This window comes from Prosopis cineraria, unplaced genomic scaffold (genome assembly GCF_029017545.1).
Source record: "Prosopis cineraria cultivar Desert tree isolate PC_DT_omini unplaced genomic scaffold, ASM2901754v1 PC8, whole genome shotgun sequence".
Taxonomy (NCBI): domain Eukaryota; kingdom Viridiplantae; phylum Streptophyta; class Magnoliopsida; order Fabales; family Fabaceae; genus Prosopis; species Prosopis cineraria.
The window spans coordinates 28,327,907-28,345,089 of NW_026555339.1; the positions used below are offsets into that span (position 1 = coordinate 28,327,907).

Below are 17,183 nucleotides of genomic sequence, written 5' to 3' on the forward strand. Positions count from 1 at the left end.
TAAATTAATTAAATTTTTTTAAAATTTAAAATAAATAAATAAAATCTAAATATTAATTGTTTCACAATTATAAGTCAAACTTTTACATGCTAATCATTTGATATATACATGTATAAACTTGCTTAACAAATCAAAGAACCCAACAAATAATTGTTTCACAATATCACACTATCACAAAAATGTTTTAAATAATAAATTCGCTCATGAAATAAAGGAGAGGTGGAGTTCATGGACACAAACATTATTTTAATTCATAGACTAACGTGGAAAATGAATTACAAAACATTCATGTTTTCTCTGTTTTTTTTTTAATATGATTTTTTCTTCTTGGAAGTTACTTTTACAGGCCCCTGACAAAGCTGGGTTTAGAAATTCGGATATACTGAAAATTTTCAACTTTTAAAACTGAAACCCTTAAAAATTTAGATTTAAATGGGCGTCATCTAAAACCGGTTTGTATTCTGGGCCAAAAAAAAAAAGAGCCCAGCTTGTATAGCGGGCCAACATGGGGCTTATCAGGTTGGCTGAAGGCTCTTGGGCAACAAGCCACTTTAGAGTGAAACACTACCCCATCTTGTAAGAACCAGCAGATTGATTTTTCTTCGAAAACAAGCTTTCCCACGCTGGGTCGAGATTGTCGTCGGACGCCGTCCACCTTTGTCAAGGTTGTTTTCCGGCAAGTATTGAAGAAGGGTCGAACCCTAGGGCTTTGTCTACTCCCAAAATCCGGTGAGATTGATTTGTTCAATCTGGCTTCCAATCTAGATTAGAATTTGTTTCCCCGCGTTTTCTGTTCCTTGCGTGGCTTTCAACCTATGTCGGACACCGTCGCGTTTCTTGCTTTGTTTTAAATCTTTCATTTTAACTTGGCTTTGAATCTGGTCGTGCATTTGTTTGAATATTGACGATCTTGAATAAAGATTGAGTTTATTTTTTTAAAAAAAACTTTGATTACTATTTGCTTGTAGTGTGTAATCTGCTATTATACTTCTGTCGTCCTCATTTTGATTACGAGCGACTTATATGCTTTGGATTGTTTTGTTGTGCAGTGTTAGATTTGTTGTATATTGGCATTCTGTTGATTAATCTCTTTATATTATCATCAATTTAGAAAATTCTTAAGGTATTTGTGATGCATGATCTGGTAAATGACTTGGCTCGAGTTGTTTAGCGGTATAGAAGCTCGAGTTTAAATTGTCAGTCTTCAGTGGCTTGGAGGAGTTGCCTGAATCAATTGGCTTGCTAAGGCTTCTTCGTCAAAGTATCTGGAATAAAAATTAAAAGGGTATCATATCAAGTATACATATTTTAAAGATTTCAGTGGGGGCATTTGAGTGTAATATAGGCGCGCCTATGGATAAGATGGTATTTTCAAGGCTTGCTTAATGGAATGGCTTAGATTTTTATTTTCTTATTAGAAGCTACTTAAAAAAAAAAAAATTGGCCCTGCACTTAAAAGTTCTAAACTGTTAGATAATTGATTTCTATCAACTTCAAAGGACGCCAAGTAAACGTGGGGAAAAAAATGCAAGACAAAATGACTTCGCAAGAATGAAATTTTGCTATTATTTTCCTTTTTTTTTTCCTTCTTTATCTTTGCCCTAATCTCTTCCTATTCTGTGTCATTTAGTGATCTCATCAGATCAGAACGAAGATGTTTCTAACAAGGTGAACCCCATTTTTCTCTTCGATGCAAAATGCATTCTTGGATTTTTCCTTATTTGCTTTCTTCAGCCCTGTACTTACAATCTGATATGAACGTTTTTCTGAAATCAATTGAGTCTTTTGTTTATTGTGTTTGGATGTGAGAAAGGACTGAGTATGACCGAGGAGTTAACACATTTTCTCCTGAGGGCCGGCTATTTCAGGTTGAATATGCTATTGAGGCCATCAAGGTATGCTGCTCTTGACAGTGATCTCTCATTTCATTGTTATTGTTTCCTTCTATGGCTAGGACATGTTATTTCTATATGATCAATTCCTTCTCATTTTTAACGTGAATCATGTTCATATTTTGGAAATTTTTGGCTTATAATGAAGCATTGAAAGCTACACTTATTTCATGCTTCCTATATCTGTTATTTATGTGGTTGAAGTTTAACTGTTAAAGTGATTTGAGAGTGAGCAATTCAATGCTTTTTTCCACTGTTTTTGTGCCTTCTGGTTTTTTGCTGCTATAATAATTTAATATAAATTAATTTTAAATTATAAAGTGGCTTGTGTTGGCTGCAGCTGGGATCAACTGCTATTGGGTTGAAGACAAAAGAGGGTGTTGTCCTTGCTGTTGAAAAGCGCATCACTTCACCACTGCTGGTATGTTTATTTTTCAAGTTGTATTATTGTAATTTGTAAAGTGTCATTGGCTAATACCACTTTTTAAGAAACGCAATGCTAGTTCCGTTATTGGAGTAGGTGATGAGAAGAATGCATAAGAAACATGTGTTGAGACTTGAGGCAGATTTACTGGATGAAAATTGTACATTGGGAGTTCTTGTTGGTTTTGATTTCCCTCATGATTTATTTTACTGAAATATATTCTTTTGAAGATTATTTTACTGCACGCTCTATAATATGCACAGGCAAAAATGTGTTTGTACCATGACATTGAATTCTTCTAACCTTGGTTTTGGTCATCTAATTTTCATTTTATTTTGTGAAATATGTTATATTCTTTGGTATTAAAGCTTCAAATGACAGTCCAATAGTAATGAACGTAACATCTATTTCATATTCTAACTTAACCTAGAGTTATTTGGTGTTCCATTTGGGAAAAGAAATATGATTATTGTTGAAGATTAAGTTGTTAGGGTAAGATCTTGAAATATGATTGTCAGATATTTCTAATGATATTCGATCAGCTGAAGCCACATTTTCTTTGGGCAGTTATATATTTGTATTTGTGCAACTTCCTTCATATATACATATATATTTTTGTTTAAACTTCTCTCTAGGAGCCCAGCAGTGTAGAGAAAATCATGGAAATCGATCAGCACATTGGTTGTGCAATGAGTGGACTAATTGCTGATGCTCGAACACTTGTTGAGCATGCACGAGTGGAAACTCAGGTTCTGTTGCTGTACCTTTTTTTCTTTTAATTGTTAGTTGGTTATCTAGTGATTTACATGTATCATATTACTGTTCTCAGAATCATAGGTTCTCCTATGGGGAGCCAATGACTGTAGAATCAACCACCCAAGCTCTATGTGATCTAGCCTTGCGATTTGGTGAAGGTGATGAAGAGTCAATGGTAAAGATCCGCTTAGCATTCTGAATTATGTCTATATATGCTGTATTGCATTTGACATTACATGGTATGCATAATACGGGCCTAACTATTTATAAATAGTTATTGCTAAGTCGCTTCATGTATAACTTGCATGTGTTCTTGAAGAAGTATCTTTCATGCCTATGTGGTTTCAGTGGTTTATTTATTTGTTTTCTCGAACTTATCTGATGGATTTAGGTGTGGTTGGACAATGGAGAACAAATCTTTCATTTGTGTAATTGAAAGATAACCTTAACGTTAAGTGGCACGTATGCTTTAAATGTCTGTGATGTTGTGCCTTTGGTGCAGAATGTTGGATTGCTAAGAGATTGCTTGTGAAAAAATGTGCTAGAGATGATGGTAATTTTGTTTTTGGGCCAAAGAGATTGCAGTTAATTGATGAAGAATTATTTATATTTTGAAAGATTGGAGTTGCTTTTATTCATTATATTCTTGCATGAAAAAGGTATGCTAGCTTAATTTTTTGGGGCTCAATTGTAATCTTTGAAGTAATTCCAAAACCTCCCTTAATCTTCAATCATGTGCAATTAAGGGATGCAAGGTGCTCTGGAAAAGATTATGAACAAGTAGAGCTGTAAATGCATGCCGTGGAAGGGTTAGATAGTTGAATTTCAAGAATTTATCTAAGATAAAGGCAGAATCAGGAGAGGAATGTCATCACAGGTTCTTGCAAAAATGCAAGTAAAAATTAGGAACAACACCTGTAAAAGTCATGTAAATGGATGTTGTTGAAGGGTTGGGATATTATAACTTTGGATAAGATTGAATGGGATGGAAGGATCGATGGGGAGTTGAGGTAGTTTTTCTTTATGCATTCTAGTAGTGAACGCCAGCTCTAGGTATTGAGTGTTTTTATTTACTAATATTTTACATGTTATTAAATCACTGCAAGATAAGTTTTTTACTCTTGCAAATATACTAGAAAGCATAAAATATTATCATAAGTTATGAACCGTTAATTGATAAATATTAATTGGCACTTGATGGTACTTAAATTGGGATGGGGAATCCTCTCCCAAAAGATAGCTATCGAGGTTGGAGAACTAATTGACTTAATTCTCCATTGAGCATTGCACAGTATTGAATTTGGGACTTGGGCATCCCGTATTGGAGATCCAATGTCTTAGCAATGAATTTGTGCAAAGTTTCACTCGACTTCGTTGCTGGTCAAGACCCTTTGCAAGTAGCCCTTTTGAACCATCAATCACCAGTTTTGACACCAATTAATGGGTACTCAAGTGGGATGGGAAACACTTTCTCCTAAAAGCTGGCTATTGAGGCAAGAGTCCCTACCTACTTAAGTACCCTTGAGCATCTATACTACTCAATGTGGGATTGAGCCCCATTACCTAAGTCTCCATTAGTGTTTTGAACATGTCATCACTTAGGCTTTGAGGATGCATACATATGATGTAATGTTCTGTTTGGTGCATGACATTGTCTTGCAACTTACTATTGTAATTGACTAGTTTTTGGAATATGCCAAGAATGGAGGATGAAAAAAGATTAGAAAATACAACAATAGCTATTTGTAAATTATGAATTACAGATAAATATAGAAAATAAAAATTTAGTTAGGGTTAGCAATTCTAAACAACAACAACAACAAGCCTTTATCCCACTAGGTGGGGTCGGCTACATGGATTGCAAGACGCCATTGTGCTCTATCATTTATTAAGCTTTTAGAAATATTATTAATTAAGAGATCACGTTCAACAACTTCCAAGAGTGTTCTCTTAGGCCTTCCTCTACCTCTCTTAATCGGACTCAAAGTTATATGTTCCACTCTTCTCACTGGTGCCTCCCTTGGTCTTCTTTGTACATGCCCAAACCATCTCAACCGATTTTCTACCATTTTTTCCTCAATAGGTGCCACCCTCACTTTTTCACGTATGTGCTCATTTCGAATTTTATCTTTACGTGTATGTCCGCACATCCATCGTAACATTCTCATCTCTGCTACTCCAACTTTATGCTCTTGCTGTCCCGTTAGAGCCCAGCATTCACTACTATATAACATTGCCGGTCTGATAGCAGTACGATAAAACTTTCCTTTAAGTTTATTAGGCACCTTACGGTCACAAATAACTCCTTTAGCTTTTCTCCAATTAAACCACCCAGCTTGAATTCTATGTGAAATATCTCCACTGATTTCGCCATCATTTTGAATAATGGCTCCCAAATATCTAAACTTTTCCACTTGAGGTATAATTTGATCTCCCAATTTCACTTCGAAATTATTTTCGAATAGTCCTTTACCAAATTTACAATATAAATATTCCGTCTTACTTCTACTCAGACGAAAACCTTTCGACTCCAATGTCCTCCTCCATAACTCAAGTTTGCAATTAACCTCTTCTCTTGTCTCTGCTATAAGAACTATATCATCCGCAAAGAGCATACATTTCGGGATTTCCTCTTGAATATGTTCCGTCAAAACATTTAAAATCAAGTTGAACAAATAAGGACTCAGAGATGATCCCTGATGTAGTCCAATCTTTATAGGAAAATCCTTTGTTTGACCACTAGGCGTTCTTATACTAGTTTTTACCCCCTCATACATATCTTGTATGGCTTTAATATAAGCAATCCGTACTCCCTTTTTTTCCAACGCTTTCCAAAGCACTTCTCTTGGTATACGGTCATAAGCTTTTTCCAAATCAATAAAAACCATGTGTAGATCTTTATCTTTACAACGATACTTTTCCATTAATCCCCTTAGTAGATAAATCGCCTCTGTAGTTGATCTACCTGGCATAAAACCAAATTGATTCTCAGAAATACTTGTCTCCAATCTCAACCTGTGCTCAATTACTTTCTCCCACAATTTCATTGTGTGGCTCATGAGTTTAATCCCTCTATAGTTAGTACAATTCTGAATATCTCCTTTATTTTTATAAATAGGAATTAATGTACTTCTCCTCCACTCATCAGGCATTTTCTTGGACCGTAAAATCACATTAAATAACTTAGTTAACCATCTCACCCCTTCTTCACCTAAACATTTCCACGCTTCGATAGATATACAATCAGGTCCGTTAGCTCTACCATTTGCCATTTTCTTAAGAGCTTCCTTTACCTCCTTATCACGTATTTTTCGATAGAATGACAAATTTTGTTCTCCTTCACCAGTTACTAAATCCTCCAAGTTACTAGATGAATCCTCTCCATCATTGAAAAGTTTAGAAAAATAAGTCTCCCATCTATTTTTAATTTCATCATCTGTAACTAAAATTCTTCCCTCTCCATCCTTAATACACCTTACCTGTTCTAGATCTCTTGATTTTCTTTCCCTACTCTTGGCAATCTTATAAATATTTTGCTCTCCTTCCTTCGTCTCAAGGTTCTTATAAAATTCTTCAAAAGCTTTGGAACGAGCTTCACCCACAGCTCTCTTAGTTTCCTTCTTAGCCATACGGTACCTCTCCCAATTTTCCTCATTGTTACACAAATGTATGGCTTTAAAACAGTTCTTCTTATACTTGATTTTGTCCTGTACACTATTATTCCACCACCAAGACTCCTTATCTCTCGGACCAGAACCTTCCGATTCTCCCAAAACTACTTTTGCAACTTCCCGTATCTTTTTAGCCATATCCTCCCATATGATGTTAGCACTTCCCTGAGAATCCCAAATTCCTTTATCCAAAAGATTTTGCTTGAAAATATCTTGCTTCTCACCTTTTAATTGCCACCACCTAATCCTTGGTGTTACTACTTGTCGACGTTTTTGGATTTTACTCATAATACACACATCAAGGACTAGGACCCTGTGTTGTGTCGTTACAGCATCTCCAGGGATCACCTTACAATTTTTACAAAGTTTTCTATCTGTGTTCCTAACCAAAAGAAAATCAATCTGCGACCTTGAGGCTCCACTTTTGTAAGTGATGAGATGCTCATCTCTCTTCTTGAAACAAGTGTTGGCAATCTTAAAATCATACGCCAATGAGAAATCAAGAAGAGTTTGCCCTTCATTGTTTAGCTCTCCAAAACCAAAACCACCATGCACCCTCGCATACTGACCAGCTTCCCTCCCGACATGCGCATTAAAGTCTCCTCCAATAAAAATCTTTTCACTCTGTGGTATGTGTCGAATCAACCCCTCCAGATCCTCCCAAAATAATTCCTTAAGACTGGCTTCTGTCCCGACTTGCGGCGCATAAGCGCTAACAATATTAACAGTCTCACGTCCAATTATCATTTTTAAAGAAATAATTCTGTCTCCAATTCTGCTAACTTCTACAACGTTCTTCTTCCACTCCTTATCTATAATGATGCCTACTCCATTGCGTGCACTTACTTTTCCTGTATACCAAAGTTTGAAACCTTGAATATCCTTAGCTCTTTCTCCACGCCATTTTGTTTCTTGCAAGCAAAGGATATTGATTTTCCTTTGAATCATAACCCCTACAACCTCTACAGATTTACAATTTAATGTCCCAACATTCCAAGTACCAAATCTAATTTTGCTCTTATGGACTAACTTCTTTAGCCGCGTGCGTCCAGAATGACGCGGTAGCCCTTGCTCATTTAACACTACATCCGGGCAATTATTAGTCATCTTTGAAGTATTTATTTTATTTATTAATTGCTGATAATTTTATAAATTTAGCTATTTATGAAATTCATATTATTTTGTTGGGATTTTCCCATTACCATATTACTTTGTGGTTTTAATTGCATCTTTTGAGCTCTATACAATGCTCTTACTAGTTATGGTTAGGTTGTGTTAATAAAAGTTCTCCTAGTTCCCCGGTGGCCCAGCCTTTCTTCTACATCTCCCTGTCTTTTCTTTCCTCCCCTATTTTTTCTTCTCCCCACTTTTTCTTCATGCTTGCTTTTGGTCTCATGTCTATTTGGTATCAAAGTGAAGTTTCCCTTTGTCCAATCACACCTTGGTTGCTGGAAGTATGTATTTGATGTAATGATGTTTTAAGTGCCATAGGTCAATAATGTAGACAACTCACCGCTTGCCTGAAAAATTTAAAACTGTTATTGGCAAAACAATTTCTTCAACAAGATTTATATACATTAAAGAATATTATATCATCAGAGCCTGATATTATCATTGCCAATCCGCTGGATTGCCCATCCGATATTGTCATATTGATGATTATGGTGACATGATGGATTTGGATGAGTAGTTGAATCTAAATTGAGACAATGAAGATCTTGCTGATTCTAAACAGTGGTTTGAAGTTAAATCATTAGAGTGCTGCGTTCAGATTCAACCACACCATTTGCCAACTCCAATCAACAACAACAACAACAACAACAAGCCTTTATCCCACTAGGTGGGGTCGGCTACATGGATTGCAAGACGCCATTGTGCTCTATCATTTATTAAGCTTTTAGAAATATTATTAATTAAGAGATCACGTTCAACAACTTCCAAGAGTGTTCTCTTAGGCCTTCCTCTACCTCTCTTAATCGGACTCAAAGTTATATGTTCCACTCTTCTCACTGGTGCCTCCCTTGGTCTTCTTTGTACATGCCCAAACCATCTCAACCGATTTTCTACCATTTTTTCCTCAATAGGTGCCACCCTCACTTTTTCACGTATGTGCTCATTTCGAATTTTATCTTTACGTGTATGTCCGCACATCCATCGTAACATTCTCATCTCTGCTACTCCAACTTTATGCTCTTGCTGTCCCGTTAGAGCCCAGCATTCACTACTATATAACATTGCCGGTCTGATAGCAGTACGATAAAACTTTCCTTTAAGTTTATTAGGCACCTTACGGTCACAAATAACTCCTTTAGCTTTTCTCCAATTAAACCACCCAGCTTGAATTCTATGTGAAATATCTCCACTGATTTCGCCATCATTTTGAATAATGGCTCCCAAATATCTAAACTTTTCCACTTGAGGTATAATTTGATCTCCCAATTTCACTTCCAAATTATTTTCGAATAGTCCTTTACCAAATTTACAATATAAATATTCCGTCTTACTTCTACTCAGACGAAAACCTTTCGACTCCAATGTCCTCCTCCATAACTCAAGTTTGCAATTAACCTCTTCTCTTGTCTCTGCTATAAGAACTATATCATCCGCGAAGAGCATACATTTCGGGATTTCCTCTTGAATATGTTCCGTCAAAACATTTAAAATCAAGTTGAACAAATAAGGACTCAGAGATGATCCCTGATGTAGCCCAATCTTTATAGGAAAATCCTTTGTTTGACCACTAGGCGTTCTTATACTAGTTTTTACCCCCTCATACATATCTTGTATGGCTTTAATATAAGCAATCCGTACTCCCTTTTTTTCCAACGCTTTCCAAAGCACTTCTCTTGGTATACGGTCATAAGCTTTTTCCAAATCAATAAAAACCATGTGTAGATCTTTATCTTTACAACGATACTTTTCCATTAATCCCCTTAGTAGATAAATCGCCTCTGTAGTTGATCTACCTGGCATAAAACCAAATTGATTCTCAGAAATACTTGTCTCCAATCTCAACCTGTGCTCAATTACTTTCTCCCACAATTTCATTGTGTGGCTCATGAGTTTAATCCCTCTATAGTTAGTACAATTCTGAATATCTCCTTTATTTTTATAAATAGGAATTAATGTACTTCTCCTCCACTCATCAGGCATTTTCTTGGACCGTAAAATCACATTAAATAACTTAGTTAACCATCTCACCCCTTCTTCACCTAAACATTTCCACGCTTCGATAGATATACAATCAGGTCCGTTAGCTCTACCATTTGCCATTTTCTTAAGAGCTTCCTTTACCTCCTTATCACGTATTTTTCGATAGAATGACAAATTTTGTTCTCCTTCACCAGTTACTAAATCCTCCAAGTTACTAGATGAATCCTCTCCATCATTGAAAAGTTTAGAAAAATAAGTCTCCCATCTATTTTTAATTTCATCATCTGTAACTAAAATTCTTCCCTCTTCATCCTTAATACACCTTACCTGTTCTAGATCTCTTGATTTTCTTTCCCTACTCTTGGCAATCTTATAAATATTTTGCTCTCCTTCCTTCGTCTCAAGGTTCTTATAAAATTCTTCAAAAGCTTTAGAACGAGCTTCACCCACAGCTCTCTTAGTTTCCTTCTTAGCCATACGGTACCTCTCCCAATTTTCCTCATTGTTACACAAATGTATGGCTTTAAAACAGTTCTTCTTATACTTGATTTTGTCCTGTACACTATTATTCCACCACCAAGACTCCTTATCTCTCGGACCAGGACCTTTCGATTCTCCCAAAACTACTTTTGCAACCTCCCGTATCTTTTTAGCCATATCCTCCCATATGATGTTAGCACTTCCCTGAGAATCCCAAATTCCTTTATCCAAAAGATTTCGCTTGAAAATATCTTGCTTCTCACCTTTTAATTGCCACCACCTAATCCTTGGTGTTACTACTTGTCGACGTTTTTGGATTTTACTCATAATACACACATCAAGGACTAGGACCCTATGTTGTGTCGTTACAGCATCTCCAGGGATCACCTTACAATTTTTACAAAGTTTTATATCTGTGTTCCTAACCAAAAGAAAATCAATCTGCGACCTTGAGGTTCCACTTTTGTAGGTGATGAGATGCTCATCTCTCTTCTTGAAACAAGTGTTGGCAATCTTAAAATCATACGCCAATGAGAAATCAAGAAGAGTTTGCCCTTCATTGTTTAGCTCTCCAAAACCAAAACCACCATGCACCCTCGCATACTGACCAGCTTCCCTCCCGACATGCCCATTAAAGTCTCCTCCAATAAAAATCTTTTCACTCTGTGGTATGTGTCGAATCAACCCCTCCAGATCCTCCCAAAATAATTCCTTACGACTGGCTTCTGTCCCGACTTGCGGCGCATAAGCGCTAACAATATTAACAGTCTCACGTCCAATTATCATTTTTAAAGAAATAATTCTGTCTCCAATTCTGCTAACTTCTACAACGTTCTTCTTCCACTCCTTATCTATAATGATGCCTACTCCATTGCGTGCACTTACTTTTCCTGTATACCAAAGTTTGAAACCTTGAATATCCTTAGCTTCTTCTCCACGCCATTTTGTTTCTTGCAAGCAAAGGATATTGATTTTCCTTTGAATCATAACCCCTACAACCTCTACAGATTTACAATTTAATGTCCCAACATTCCAAGTACCAAATCTAATTTTGCTCTTATGGACTAACTTCTTTAGCCGCGTGCGTCCAGAATGACGCGGTAGCCCTTGCTCATTTAACACTACATCCGGGCGCCGATGCAGCGGCTCTAACTCACTTATCACTGTACTCGAGCCATGCAGCGCGTTACTTACGGGCAACGACCTAGCATTAACATTATAACGTCTATTGTCCATGTTCATGATAGATTCAACAAATTTTTACATTGGCTGTTGATGGCCTAACACAACCCTCCTCCTTTACCCGGGCTTGGGACCGGCTATAAACATAGGCGGAGTTTGCCAACTCCAATCAAAATTATTATTTTAGATTTATTACAAACTCTGGTGTCGTCTAGGCTCTCACGTGTTGAAGTTGCGTATTATAACTTACTTGAGGTCCCTTGATGGATTAACCCACTACTTTCTTACTTCAAAACTTGCGGTCAAGTTCTCTCCAAGTAGGAGAGAACAACGGATATTGAAAAGAGACTAAAAATAATTTAATATTCATTATTCATATATTAGGAATTATAGATAACTATATTAATGTATGATTTAAAAATTCAGAATTATTTAGAATTTGAATTAATTATTTTTTATCTATCCTATCTTGCCACGTTTTGATTTTATTAATTGGTTATGATTTTATAAAGTTAATTATTTGTTAGGGTTTCTCTACTGTCTTGCATTTTAATTTTTCCTATTATCTTGTGTTTTTTTATGTATCCTAAGTTTTACATGTGGTCCATTTTTCTTGCCAGCATTTATATGAGGTGTTTTTTTTTTTGCCATTATTGTTTTCTTTTTCCTTGGAAAATATCCTTATTTTTATTTCGTCACTCTAGTATTTTAACTTCTGTTTTTCTTTACAAATCTACCACGGGTGCATTTTAATGTATGACCTATAACTTTTTTTTCCTATGTTGACAGTCACGACCTTTTGGAGTGTCTCTCCTCATTGCAGGCCATGATGAGAACGGACCTAGTTTGTGAGTACTTGTTCTTCATTTTACTATGTAATGGTTACTTATGAGGTGTGCATCAATGCTGTGGTTGTCACTGATTGTTTATCTCATTTTCAATGTGGTATAATGCAACTTATATTTGTTTATGCATGGAAATTTATCAGTGAAGATGTTAATGCTGTATTTCCGAGATTGGATTTCAAATTCAAATCACCTTGTAATAGTAAGAAAGTGGGTTTTTTAACTATGGGCCTAGCAAACAAAAAATTTGTATAATATCTCCCCCTGTCAAATGGGATGTGAAAGTTTCCTCTCGTCCAGCTCGAGTAGTTACATCAAATGAAGAGGGGTTCTTGTTTTCAAATTCTATAAAACCCCTAAATTACCCTTTACTCAAGTTCTCAACAAAGACTAAGCAACATTTCTTGATTCATTCTTCCTTGATATTTCTATTTAGATTTTCTGAATTATTTATTCAATTATCATGTATCAGTTATTCAATTTTCAAGAGCGCATTTGGTACATAGATTAGAAAGGAATTAGTTGAAAAGGTGATTTTGAGAATAGAAAAGGTTAGTGTAGCCCCACTTTATAAAGTAATAAAAAATAATAACTTGAATATTACAAGGGCATAACAAAATTACAAGGAAGCAAATTGATTCTCTCTGATACCCAATGGGTTATTTTGTTGCTGCAGGGGTATTATGGGAGGCTAGGGTTTGTTCTTAGAATTTGATGCAAGCTTTTTACTAGCGTGTTATAGACTAGGAATTCAGAGGAAGAAAAAAAAACTAAAGGGGACTTGTCTGATATCTGATGATATTACCAGTTTCTTTTACACTTGTTCCTTTTCTTTCGTGAGGATAATCAATCCTTTTCTCTATGAAGGCTCCATTTATGTAATTCATATCAACGTGCATATCACAATCAGTGTTGCTTGTTATTTGTTTCAATTTTCCTCTTTGAAGGCTCCATTCCTTTTTTCTCCAAAGGGAATTTTTTATTTTGCTGTTGCTGGTCTTATTGATGCCTATTCTTTTAGGAAGTCTATTGTTGATTTTTAACTGAGTCGAAGGCTTCTGATATGCAGATATTATACTGATCCATCAGGAACATTTTGGCAATGCAATGCAAAAGCTATTGGTTCGGGCTCAGAAGGAGCCGACAGTTCTCTGCAAGAACAATACAATAAGGTATGCGTGTTTTGACGGTGAAATTGATTCTAATTATATTATTGCTGTCTGTAACAATAAAACATGTTCGGTAGTGATTATGAGAAGTAGAAAGAGAAGAAAAAATAAATAAATGAATGAATGACGGCACTTGATGGTTATTCTTTCTGGGTTGAATTGAAATGGAGGGATTGATGAGTTAATATTAGTCTAGCTTAGTGGCAATAGAGGAGTAAAATTGTATGAAAATATATACTTGCGTTTTGAATGGCATTTCTATGATTGAGCACTTTTGTCTGATATCCCAAAAGATTAAATTCTGACATATCTGTACTGTACCGTCTCATTCTTTAGAAATTAAGGACTCCCTCAGTCCCTTAATATAGTATCCAGTGCCGAGGAAGTTGTTTGTCAGTTTTTTTCCTTTCCAAATTTACCCCTAATGTACTGTGCTAATGATTAAATCATTTATTATTGCTGACAGAGCATAGTGACGTTGTGCGATTCTTGTAGCCAATTTCAATTAGTGGGATAAAACTTCTTGTTATTAGTTAAATCATTGGAAAAAAAATAATAATTGATTAAGGTCCCATTTGGTAGCCAGAAAGGATAAGAGTAAAAGTGATTAAAAAAATCAAAACAAAAATGAATTAAGTCACTCTTCCCCTTCAAGATAAGTATGATAAAACTCAATACTACGTACCACAAATGTGGAAATTATCACAACCTTTAAAAAATTTTATGAATTATGACTTCCAATTTCATAAATTAAATATCCTTCTCCTTTTGAATATAGTTCACTTATCTCCCTTCATATTTTGATGATCTTATTTTTATTTTTTCACTTCATTCCATTTCATTTCTTTTTAGCAACCAAATGGGACCTAGGAGTATATTTGGAAAGATTTTATAATACCTCCTGAAATTGTGAAAAGGGTACTATAAAATGGGACAAGGGCTGTGGAGAACTGGGTACTATACGAAGGGACGGAGGGAGCATATTCCTTTTCAATGTAAAGCACAAGTGATACTGGATTAGCAAGTTCTTATCCATTCATCTATACTCTTCTTCCAATTATATAACGCTATCTTACTTATTAATTTATTCCATGAATCATGCGATTTTCATTTATCTTTGCTTCCATCAACCTACTGGTTATTTTGGTGTTCTGTGAAACGTTAAATCAGGTAATTGTTTTGATTTCAAATTAAGGCATCCCATCCTTATTCTCTGTCACTTTGCACCTGCTGATTTGAAGGCCTCCCAGAAGCATCCACATGGCATGAAAACTGGATGTCCATGACCTTTGGTTTGTTTTGCAGGACCTAACTCTTCAAGAAGCTGAGACTATCGCTCTATCCATTCTGAAGCAAGTTATGGAAGAGAAGGTAAGGATAAATTAAATGTTAAGGGTTTGTTTGTTTTCTTTTTTTAAAAAAATTGTTTTTTTCTTTTGAAAACAAAAAATTTAAAACCTTGTTTGGGTAAGTGTTTTTGATTTAATTGTTTTCAAAATTGTTTTCATTTTTTGTTTTTTAAAACCAAAAAAAAAAGAAACAACTTTAAGTTGTTTTTGTTTCATTTTTTTTGTTTTAAAGATACACTACATTTAACTATTGAAAATTACAATTATCTTAATTAATTTCTATCATAGATCATCTTCATTAACTGCTTATAATCATCGCTATTAGTTTATTTTTTTATTCTAAAACTGTCTTTAAATTAACATAACTAAATGGATTTTCATTTTACTTTGTTATGAAAAATAATTTTAAAAATTGTATTACAAAACAGTTTTTAAAAACAAAAAATTAATGGGTTTGTTTTTCTGTTTTTAAAAACTCTTTTTTGTGTTTGAAAATAAAAAAATTTAAAAATTTATTTGGATAAATGTTTTTCATTTAGTTGTTTCCAAAACTATTTCCTTTATTGTTTTTAAAAACAAGAAAATAGAAACAATTTTAAGTTATTTTCGTTTTATTTTTCTTGTTTTTAACATACAATACATTTAATTATTGAAAATTATAGTTATCTTGATCAATTTTTATTATTAATTATAATCATTAAATGTCTATAATCATCATTATCAGTTCTTTTTTTTTTATTTTAAAATTATTTTTTAATTGACATAACCAAATGGATTTTCATTTTATTTTGTTTTAAAAACAATTTTAAAAATTGTATTACAAAGCAGTTTTTAAACACAAAATGAGAATAGAAACCAAACAGGCTCCTAATATCCTATTTATAGTGCTAATTGTTTATCCTTCTCTTCTTAGCTCCCAGTACCATGGCTAAAATGATTTTCTGCTTCCTTCTTTTCTTTCAATGTTGTGTTAAGTCCCGATCTACACAGAACCTTATTTGGGACAAAAATAGGGGGAAATTTTAAGGCCTATTTGGTTTCTATTCCTAGTTTTTGTTTTTAAAAGCTGTTTTGTATTATAGATTTCAAAATTGTTTTTCAAAACAAAACAAAATGAAAATATGTTTGGTTATGTTAATTTCAAAGCAGCTTTAGAATTAATTTTACAATTTAAGATGTTTTCATTTTAAAAACAAAAAATGAGAACAATTTTGAAAACAATTAAATTTAAAACATTTATCCAAACAATTTTTTTTAATTTATTTTTTTTAAAACAAAACGGATTTTCAAAACAGAAACCAAACATGCGTTTTTACCTCCTCCAAACTAAGGCTCAGTCACATTATAACATTGCTATATGATCTTTAAAAATGTAATAAAATACTTTCTGGAACTTTAGACTAAAACAAAATGATTGAATCCTGTTAAAATTAATTTCAAGGTGCTTTCTCTATTGAACAGTCTTCATGAACTGGCGTATCAGGTTAGGATGAAAATGAAATATGAGGCTGTCCACTGGTGGTTAATGTTTATTGGAGTTTCATGGTTTCATTTTATCCCACTGTTTGTGGTGTTATATGTTAAACTGTATGGATCAATCTTGTAGATGTTAGTATAGGGAAATAAATAACTAAATACTCCTTTAGACTTATAAGTTTTTATATAAATTAAAGAAAACCTTAAAACTTACTAACTGCCTTAGAATTTTAATAAGCTATCAATTTTATCCCTAGTAAATATACATGTTTTAATAATATATTTTTTCTTTTCAATATTTAATGGAGGGTAAAAGGGATATTTATGATGAAAATTTAATGATGTGATTTATAAATATAATTAAAAAAAATATTCTGTGTCCAATAAATTGATTTGGAGGGAGTATGGTTTTCCTTTCCAAAATAGAAAAACTAGTAGTTACTTGTTTTCATTATGCTATTGATATTGATTTCAGGTGACTCCCAATAACGTTGACATTGCCAAGGTGGCTCCAACGTACCATCTTTATTCCCCGTCGGAGGTGGAAGCTGTGATAACTCGCCTGTGATTGCCGTTTTGCATAAGATTTGTTTTTATTAGTCCTGCGTGGCAAGCATAGAATTTGGCAATCCGACATGCAGTAGTACTTGTTATTATGTTCAGAGTTTGGGAAAAGTTGCAACTCATGGCATCTTTTGGGAACTTCATGTGGGAGAATTTCATTAAAAGATCATTGATGCGACCTATTTATAAATGAAGTCTAAAGAATTCTAAAAAAGAAAAATA

At 34.3% G+C, this 17,183-nt stretch overlaps 1 protein-coding gene across 1 annotated transcript; it reads left to right on the forward strand.

Annotated features, from left to right (window-relative positions):
* Window positions 1-559: 559 nt before the first annotated feature.
* LOC129317987 (proteasome subunit alpha type-5) lies at window positions 560-17,183 on the forward strand. Its single transcript, XM_054962450.1, has 10 exons — window positions 560-729; window positions 1,631-1,668; window positions 1,814-1,895; window positions 2,233-2,313; window positions 2,952-3,065; window positions 3,146-3,247; window positions 12,348-12,406; window positions 13,473-13,575; window positions 14,878-14,943; window positions 16,873-17,183. Exons 2-10 carry the CDS (start codon window positions 1,655-1,657, stop codon window positions 16,963-16,965), a joined length of 714 nt encoding a protein of 237 aa, XP_054818425.1. The 5' UTR covers window positions 560-729; window positions 1,631-1,654; the 3' UTR covers window positions 16,966-17,183.